The sequence below is a fragment of the Carlito syrichta genome, unplaced genomic scaffold (genome assembly GCF_000164805.1).
Source record: "Carlito syrichta isolate Samal-C Ts95f unplaced genomic scaffold, Tarsius_syrichta-2.0.1 Scaffold307203, whole genome shotgun sequence".
In the NCBI taxonomy this organism is placed as follows: domain Eukaryota; kingdom Metazoa; phylum Chordata; class Mammalia; order Primates; family Tarsiidae; genus Carlito; species Carlito syrichta.
This window is the reverse complement of record NW_007251299.1, coordinates 815,441-824,823: the sequence shown is the minus strand read 5'-3', so window position 1 is coordinate 824,823 and position 9,383 is coordinate 815,441. Positions and strand designations below refer to the sequence as shown.

Here is a 9,383-nt window from a genome sequence, read left to right as displayed (position 1 = left end):
TGGGACTCCAACTCAAAAAAAAAAAAAAAAGAATAAACTATGTTCTAACTGCCACAAGGTTTTTTGTTTTTGTTTTTGTTTTTCTCTAGCAGCTAAACAAGCACTGGCCTGTAGGTAAGCAATTATGTCATCTCAGCACTTTGGGAGGCTGAGCCAAGAGGATCGCCTGAGCCCACGGGTTCGAGACTGGCCCGGACAACTTGGCGAGACCTTGTCTCTACAATTAAAAAAAAAGAAAATCAAAAATTAGCCGGGCATGGTAGCGTTTGCCTGTAGTTCCGGCTGATTGCCAGAGCCCAGTGGGTCGACTCTGGGGTGGCCGTGAGCATGCCACTGCACTCCAGCCTGGATGATGGAGTGAGACTCTGAATCAAAAAAAAAGAAAAAAAAGAAAAAGAAAAGGGAAAAGAAAAGAAAACAATTATAATGTCACAGATGCTGACTCCTGGTGCCTGTTCTATCAGTGGTTAGTATGTACAGCTTTTGATTGAATAAACTTTTGATTGACTGATTTCAGTAACTTTCTTCTGGTAAATAGACCCCTGACCACAGACTAGTCCTGGCCAGTTTACAGAGACTGTGTGCTTAATGTGCCTTCAAGCCCTGAAAAGACCTTTGACATATAGGGCGTAGTTGTAATACATTTAAATGTTAAGTCTCCACCCTGGAGTGAACATGGGTGGTATGTTTTGTGCGTGTTTGTCCAATGTACATGTGTCTGGACCATCATCATGAATATTCATAGCTCCTCCTGTAACCTGTTGAATATGTTTAGCCAATTGGGCCTAAAACTCCTCCCCCAACACCTCCACCTTCCAAGTGTTTCTGGTCTGGCCAGAGGCCGATTCTTGGCTTATAGGGTTGGCCACCCTGCAGGCTGGTAACCCTTTAGCACTGCACTCCAGTCTGGGCGACAGAGTGAGACTCCAGCTCAAAAAAAAAAGAAATAAAATCTCCAGCCGGGCTCGGTGGCTCAGCCTGTAATCCCGCGCCTTTGGGAGGCTGAGGTGAGTGGATTGCCTGAGCCCGCGGGTTCGAAACCCGCCTGGGCAGCAAGACCTCATCTCTACAATAAATAAAAAAATCAGCTGGGCGTGGTAGCGCATGCCAGTAATTCTGGCTACTTGGAAGGCTGAGGCGGAAGGATTGCCAGAGCCCAGCAGGTCGAGGCTGCGGTGGCTGGGAGCGGCCACTGCACTCCAGTCTGGGCAACAGAGTGAGATTCCAGCTCAAAAAAAAAAAAAAAAAGAAAGAAAGTCTCCTTGCCTTTGCTAAATTTATACATTCTGGGTTTTGTTTTGTTTTTGTTTTTTGTTAACAGGGGTTAAAGGATTTTTTATTTTGTTAAATAATGGATGATATTAGAGCATTGATGGGAAGAAGTGATAATGCAGAAGAAAGTAGAGGACAAATACTGGAGCAAACTCCTTGAGTAGGGGAAAAAGAATGTGATCCCTAGAATAAATAGAATGACTGGCCTTAGGAAGGCATACCTTGGTTCACTGAGATTAACACGAGAGAAGGAGAACTATATGGGCAGGTTGGTAAACTGGTGGTTTCTTTTTTTTTTTTTTAATTTAAGTGCAGTGGCACAATCAGGGCTACTTTAACCTCTACCTGCTGGGCTCAGGAATCCTTCAGCCTCAGCCTTCCAAATAGCTGGAACTATAGGCGTCTGCCACCATGCCAGGTTAATTTTGTGATTTATTGTAGAGACAAGATCTCACTTTGTTGCCCAGGCTTGTCTCAAACCCCTGGGCTCAGGCAATCCTCTCGACTCTGCCTAGGTTGGTAAACTGTTGATGGAAGATCTTTCCTGGAAGCATCTATTAACTGAGAATGAAAAAGATCATCTTTCATTGAGGAGGGAAAAGAAGGTATTGGAGGTCTAAAGGAGAGAAGATACACATAATTGTGTGGAGAGTGAGATTTAATAACAGGGCTTGGGTGCCAGGCCCAAGAACTCACTTGAGCCATGAATTTTGAGTGAGACCAGGCATAGTGATTGTGTTTAGCTGTTAAGCTGCAGGGGTGGAGTAGGCAGAGAACTGATTTTTTTTTTGTGAGTTGAGTCTCACTCCGTTTCCCAAGCTGGAGTGTAGTGGCACACTTACGGCCACTCCAGCATTGACCCTTTGGGCTCTGGCGATCCTTCCGCCTCAGCCTTCTGAGTAGCTGGAACTACAGATGCATGCTACCACGCCCAGCTATTTTTTTTTTTTTTGTAGAGATGAGGTCTCCCTGGGCTGGTCTCGAACCTGTGGGCTGAAGCAATCCACTCACCTCGGCCGCCCAAAGTGCTGGAATTACAGACTGAGCCACCAAGCCTGACCAAAAACTGATTTTTTACAGGGACTTGGGTTTTGCCAGATAAATCTGGCAAAGAGATTTTTAAGGGGCCAGGGAGCTGATGATGTGTTCAAGTTAATCATTATAATAATATGAAGGAAGTTAAGAGTGAAGAGACAAAATAATTAGATGTTCTGGTGGTTCAAGGACTGTTGGAAGATCTAAAGGGATTAACCTAGAATGTGAGGCGGTGGTGGCTGAATTTAAGATTATAGAGGGATGGCAGTAATTGATAAAGTCTACGGTTATGGACCATGGAAGTAAGTGAGTGGCTGAGGTAGAATGAAAGACAAGGTTAGCTGGGCGCGGTGGTTCGTGCCTGTGATCCCAGCACTTTGGGAGGCGGAGATGATGAGAGGATTGCCTGAGCCTGCGGGTTTGAGACCAGCCTGGGAAACATGGTGAGACCTCATCTCTACAATAAAAACTAAAAAAAAAAAATTAGCTGAGTGTGGTGGCGCACACCTGTAGTTCTGGCTACTTGGAAGGATTGCCTGAGCCCAGCAGGTCAAAGCTGCAGTGGCTGTTGAGTGTGCCACTGCACTCCAGCCTGGGTAACAGAGTGAGACACCGACTCAGAAAAAAAAGACAAAGTTATTGGAGAGGAGGTCAAGGAACTGAGAGTCCAGGGTATTGGTAAGGTCACCTACATGGACATTTGAAACCAGTCCAATATCTCCATAGAACTAATGGTTACAGTTTTTGGAATAAACATGGAAATTGACACGCCTGGTCTTAAAGCTTGAAACTTACATTTGTCTTATCTGAGTTCCTTTCTCAGGAAACCAATTCTCAGACCTGTAGTATGGAGAAACTGAATCCCAGCAGGTCACAGCCTCCAGATAATAAGATACCGGACCCCACCTGTTTGCCAACTCTTCTTATCCCTCCTCAATTCCTGTTTACCAACTGCTCTTCCTTACCACTCCCTAGTTCCTATTTTCTACATTCTTGCCCCACTATATAAACTCCTGGCTTTGGTGGGATGGAGAGACGGATTTGAGATAATCTCCTTGGTGTATATCATCCAAATAAAAAGGTTTCTTCCCCTACAATATTTGTTGGCTTTCTGCCATGAGCAACAGGGCCCCAAATGAACCCCTGGCGTCTCGGAAACATTGAAATTCAACTTGGGCAACATACTGAGACCCCATTTCTACAAAAAAAAAAAATTATCTGGGTGTGGTGGTGTGCTCCTGTAGTCAGCTACTCGGGAGGCTGAGGCACAAGGATCAGTTAAGCCCAGGAGTTAGAGGCTACAGTGAGCCAACAATTGCACCATTGCACTTCAGCCTGGGCGACACAGTGGACCCTGTCTCAGAGGAAAAAAAAAATAAAGATGTGGAAATTACCCCAAATTAACCCAGGGGCAATGTTGGAGAGAGAAGAAATTCAGTGCTAAATCTTAGAATGAGATCCAGCAAATCAGAGATCTTTTAGATGCCTTCCACAGTGAAGAGTTATGGGTGCCAGTATAAACTTCACCGTGTGATTTTCGGGAGGCAGAAGGCACTAATTGCCAGAGATGGCAATAAGCAATAAGTAGGTTACCCAACCCACTTCCAGGCCCTGTTGTACGTGGAGTTTGCAAGAGAAGACAGCCATCAGTTGAGAGGACTGCAGGGGGAAGCTGCATGGGGGCAAGAGAGCAAGATTTCGGTGAGAGCAGGAAGATGAAAGGCTCACTCAGCATTTGAGGGCCAAGAAAATGTGTGCTCGTGAGAGAACTGAGGCTCAGAGGTTAGGTGACTTGATTGGATGCAGCTGGTGAGAAGAGCTGAGGATGGAAGCAGTGCTTTTCCCACACCCCGAGCCACAGTACTCCAACTACACTTTTTTTTTTGGTCGGAGTCTTACTCTGTCGCCCAGGCTGGAGCGCAGTGGCACGCTCACGGCGACCGCAGCCTCGACCTGCTGGGCTCCGGCGATCCTTCCGCCTCAGCCTTCCAAGTAGCGGGAATTACAGGCGCGCGCCACCATGCCCGGCTAAGTTTTTGATGTGTTGTAGAGATGGGGGGGTGGGTCTCACCACGTTGCCCAGGCTAGTCTCGAACCCAGGTGATCCTCTCGTCTCCACCTCCCAAAGGGCTGGGATTACAAGCGTGAGCCACCGCGCCCGACCACCTGCAGTTTTTATCTGACAAAACAACTAGCGTAAAGGAGCAAAAGGGCGCCAAACACCAGTTCCGAAACAAAGCCCCCACTGGCTCCGCAAAAGAGCGGCTGCGCAAGCGCAGGCCAAGCCGCAAGGCGCGCAAGGCCCGGTGGCTCTTGTAGTTTCGCGGCTGGGCGTAGCCGGAAGGGACGGAGGAACGGGCGCGTTGCTTGGCGGGAGATACAGTCCTCCAAGGAAGTCCCGCCTCCTTCGGAAGCCAGGCGGCGCAGGCGCAGTCCGCTCTTCCTGAAGCGCGGGAGTCTCGGTTTGTTGGTGGCTCCGCTCGGGCGGCGGTGGTCCGGCCGCGGCGGGAGGCTCCGTCTCCCCGAGACTTGACTGGGAGGCGAAGCAGCTCCGGGCGAGAGAGGAGCGGACGGCGGGTCTTGGAGGGGCGGCGGCGCCCTCCGTCTGCGCGGAGGGAGGGGTCCGGAGGGCCCTCGGAGTCCGCCCGGGCCTGCGTGTCCCTTTCTCTGCCGTCGCCGCGCCCGCCGCCAAGATGAGCTCGGCCTCCGCCCCCTCTTTCGAGAAGCAGCACCTCTGGATGTATCTGCAGGCGCTCGGCTTCGACCCCGGCCCGGCCACCGCCGCCTGCGGGAAGGTCGTGTCGCACACGCACCTCGGAGTGTAAGGAGGCCGGGGCCGGCGGGGAGGGGGAAGCCCGCGCCGGGGGGCGGGGAGGCCTCGGGGGCGACCCGCCCTTCCTTGGCGGCGCCCGCGGGCTCATCCACGGTGGAGCGTTGCGGTGTGGCCAGCCGACGGCCGATGGCATCAAGTGCTCCGGCCTCTGTTTCTCCTTTCAAAAGATCCCCAAAGTGTCTTGGTCTCCCCTACCGTGCCATTGCACGGGGTGGGTAGCTCTCAGAAGACGCCCTTTCTCCTCCTCTGCCTTTCCTCTGTTGACCTTTTCCAGCTGTGTTGGGAGCTCTTGCCGTCCAGGCTTGGAGCCGGGGTGGAGTTTTTGTTTGCTAACTATTTTTGAGACGTTACTGCTGTCCACGTATGAAGTGCGTTGTCCGTTTCGAAAACGGACCACCCGTGGGGTGGCATTCACCAGGTTCTGATGAGGCCTTTCTCTGTTTTTTTGAGTCGGAGTCCCACTCTGTCGCCCAGGCTGGAGTGCGGTGGCACGCTCACGGCCACCGCAGCCTCGACCTCCTGGGCTCAGGCCATCCTCCCCCCTCAGCCTTCCAAGTAGCTGGAACCACAGGCTGCGCGCGCCACCACACCCGGCTAATTTTTGTTTTTGGATTTATTGTAGAGACAAGGTCTCACCAAGTTGCCCGGGCTGGTCTCGAACCCGCCGGCTCAGGCAGTCCTCTCACCTCGGCCTTCCAAAGTGCTGGGATTATAGGCGTGCGCCACCCTGCCCACCCCTCCTTTTATGGTTGAGTCATATTCTGTTGTGTATATACCATATTATCTTTATCTGTTCACCTGTTGATGGACGCTTAATGTGCTGCAGTAAACATGAGCGTGCAGACAGCTCTTCCCTATACAGCTTTCCTTCCTTTTGGATGTATTCCCCATAGTGGAGTAGCTGGGTCATATGGCAGTTGCATGTTTAGTTTTTTGAGAATCTTCCATATGGTTTTCCATAATGACTGTACTGCTTCACATCCTCTCACCAGCACATGATTGTTCCCTTTCTCTGCAGGATCCACCATCTCGAAACCGATGTCTCCTTTAAAATGCTTTAAGTTTGAATGTGGCACCAAATTTGCTTAAAAAATTAAGCAAGTTCTGCCAGTCTTTTGCTATTGGATCTGTTTTTAAAATTATGTATTTATTTTTATTTTTGAGTCAGGGTCTCCCTCTGTTGCCTAGGTTGGAGTACAGTAGCATGGAACACAGTCATGGCTCACTGCAGCCACAAACTCCTGGGCTCAGGTATCCTTCCACCTGCCACGACGGCTGGCTTATCTTTTGATTTTTTTGTAGAGAAGAGGTCTCCTTTTGTTGCCCAGGCTGGTATTGAACTCCTGAGCTTAAGCATTCCTCTGGCCTCTGCCTCCCAAGGTGTTGGGATTGTAGGCATGAGGCACCACGCCTGGCATGGATCTGTGTTTTAAGAATCAGTAAATAAGCCGAGCTCGGTGGCTCAGCCTATCATCCCGTGCCTTTGGAGGCTGAGGTGAGTGGATTGCCTGAGCCCGCGGGTTTGAGACCTGCCTAGGCAACTTGGCGAGACCTCATCTTTACAATAAAGCAAAAAATTAGCTGGGCGTGGTAGCATGCGCTTGTAGTTCCAGCTACTTGGAAGGTTGAGGTGGAAGGATCGCCAGAGCCCAGCAGGTCAAGGCTGCGGTGACTGGGAGTGGCCAGTGCACTCCAGTCTGGGTGACAGAGTGAGGCTCCAACTCAAAAAAAAAAAAAAAAAGCATCAGTAAATAAAAACTTGTATGTTTTTCTTAATTGGTTACACACTATACATAAATGAGAAAAATTAATTTGCCTCGACCTCTTGAGGAGAATGAAAAATACTAATTTGTGTCTCTTATGCAGCTTTCGATGTTTAGTTTATTAACCATTTTCCTTTTTTTCCCCCTGACTTCTGTTTCATTTTTAACCACTAGGAACATGTTTGACAAGCAGAACCGTGATGCCTTTTATATAGTTTCTTATTTTTTGTTTCAAACGCTGGACCAGTCTCTCACCAAAGAAGTTTTCAAGTAAGGAAACATGATTTCATTTTCTTTTCTTAAGTAGTTATTTGCAAATCTGAAAATGGACTATGTGTTAATGTAGTTTCTTATTTTTTCATTTTTATTTTTTGAGTTGGAGTCTCATTCTGTCACTCAGACTGGAGTGCAGTGGCCGTTCCCAGCCACCGCAGCCTCGACCTGCGGGGCTCCGGCGATCCTGCCTCCTCAGCCTTCCAAGTAGCTGGAACTACAGGCGCGCACTACCACGCCCGGCTAATTTTTTGATCTGTTGTAGAGATGAGGTCTCGCCTGCACAGGTCTCGAACCCGTGGGCTCAGGCAATCCACTCACCTCAGCCTCCCAAAGGCGCGGGATTACAGGCTGAGCCACCGAGCCTGGCTGTGTTAATGTAATTTCAACTTGACCTTTACCTGTTGTTTTGAATGGATTTTACAAAATTCAGGTTTGAGTCTTAAAAATTTATTGGTTAACCTTTATAAACCTAGGTGATTTTTCTTTGGTACAGCTCTTAAAATATTTGTGTAGCTTACAGATAGTATAGTTTTTATTTTATAAAATTAGTTCCTAATATTCTTTATGTTCTTTTTCATTTTTTATTTTTTTGAGTTGGAGTCTCACTCTGTCGTCCAGGCTGTAGAGCAGTGGCATGCTCACGGCCACCACAGCCTCAACCTGCTGGACTCAGGTGATCCTTCCGCCTCGGCTTTCCAAGTAGCTGGAACTACAGGCACGTACTACCATGCCTGGCTGTTTTTTTTTTGATTAATTGTGGAGATGAGATCTTGCTAAGTTGCCCAGGCTGCTCTCAAACCCCTGGGCTCAGTCAATCCTCTCACCTCAGCCTCCCAAAGTGCTGGGATTACAGGTGTGAGCTACCGCACCTGGCCTCTTTTTTTTTTTGTTTGTTTGAGTTGGAGTCTCACTCTGTCTCCCAGACTAGAGTACAGTGGCACGCTCCTGGCCACCGCAGCCTCGACCTGCTGGGCTCCGGAGATCCTTCTGCCTCAGCCTTCCAAGTAGCTGGAACTACAGGCTCCCGCCACCATGTCTGGCTAATTTTTTTGTGATTTATTGTAGAGATGAGGTCTCACCAAGTTGCCTAGGCTGGTCTTGAATCCTTGGGCTTCCAGTAATTTTTAATAGTGGCTCATTTAGTGTTTTTTTGATTTATTATAGTTATTTGCATTAAACTGGACCAACCTTTGAGGTATTTATAAAGAAAAAATTTTAATTTCTCACAGATTGATGTATCTTTAGTTGTAATAAAGAATGTTAGGTTCATTTAGCTTTACTATTTCTAGTATATGAAATAAGTTTAATATTTTAATAAAATATTTTTATTATACTTAAATATTATAAAATAATATATTTGTTCATAATTCTGACATTTTTACTTTTGTTTTTAAGATTATGTTGGCCTCCATTTGACCAAAAAAGTGATGCTGAATTCCGGAAACATTGCTGCGAATGGTTAAAAAGGATTTCTGTAAGTATTCTCCTTTTGGAAGATGGAAATTTTTTTCTTGAAAGTAGGATTTATTGAGAAGACAGAAAAAAGCTCCCTCCTTGAAGGAGGTTGCCTGGAAATTTTTTTTTTTTTTTTCTGAGTTGGAGTCTCACTCTGTTGCCCAGGCTGGAGTGCAGCGGCAGGCTCCCAACCTGCTGGGCTCTGGTGGTCTTTCTGCGTCAGTCTTCCAAGTAGCTGGAACTACAGGCATGTGCTACCATACCCGGCTAGTTTTTGATTTATTATAGACATGAAGTCTCACCAAGTTGCCTGGGCGGGTCCCGAACCCGCGGGCTCAGGCGTTTCTCTCGCCTCGGCCTCCTAAAGTGCTGGGATTACAGGATGAGCCACCGAGCCCAGCCTGTTTTTTATTTTATTTTATATTGAGTTGGAGTCTTACTCTGTTGCCCAGGCTGGAGTGCAATGGCACGCTCAACAGCCACCACTGCAGCTTCGACCTGCTGGGCTCCGGCGATCCGTCCGCCTCAGCCTTCCAAGTAGCTGGAACTACAGGTGTGCGCTACTACGCCTGGATTGTTTTTTGATTTATTGTGGAGATGAGATCTCACCAAGTTGCCCAGGTTGGTCTCAAACCCCTGAGCTCAGGTAATCCTCTCACCTTGGCCTCCATGCCTAGCTGGAAATTTTTTAGAAGAAAAACTATTAATCTTTTAGAGGTGAATTTTTTTTTTTTTTTTTTTTTTGGTTG

At 47.9% G+C, this 9,383-nt stretch overlaps 1 protein-coding gene across 2 annotated transcripts in view; it reads left to right on the top strand.

Moving 5' to 3' along the window:
* The first annotated feature begins 4,758 nt into the window (after positions 1 to 4,758).
* Positions 4,759 to 9,383, top strand: part of HAUS6 (HAUS augmin like complex subunit 6) — a 42,256-nt gene continuing 37,631 nt past the window's right edge. Inside the window, exons 1-3 of one of the 2 annotated variants that reach the window (XM_008064115.1) lie at positions 4,759 to 5,128; positions 7,078 to 7,173; positions 8,575 to 8,653. In XM_008064115.1, the coding sequence (XP_008062306.1) occupies positions 5,001 to 5,128; positions 7,078 to 7,173; positions 8,575 to 8,653 (303 nt within the window). In that variant the 5' untranslated portion in view covers positions 4,759 to 5,000. The remainder of the gene's footprint in view (positions 5,129 to 7,077; positions 7,174 to 8,574; positions 8,654 to 9,383) is intronic. The other variant, XM_008064116.2, reaches the window with a different exon arrangement.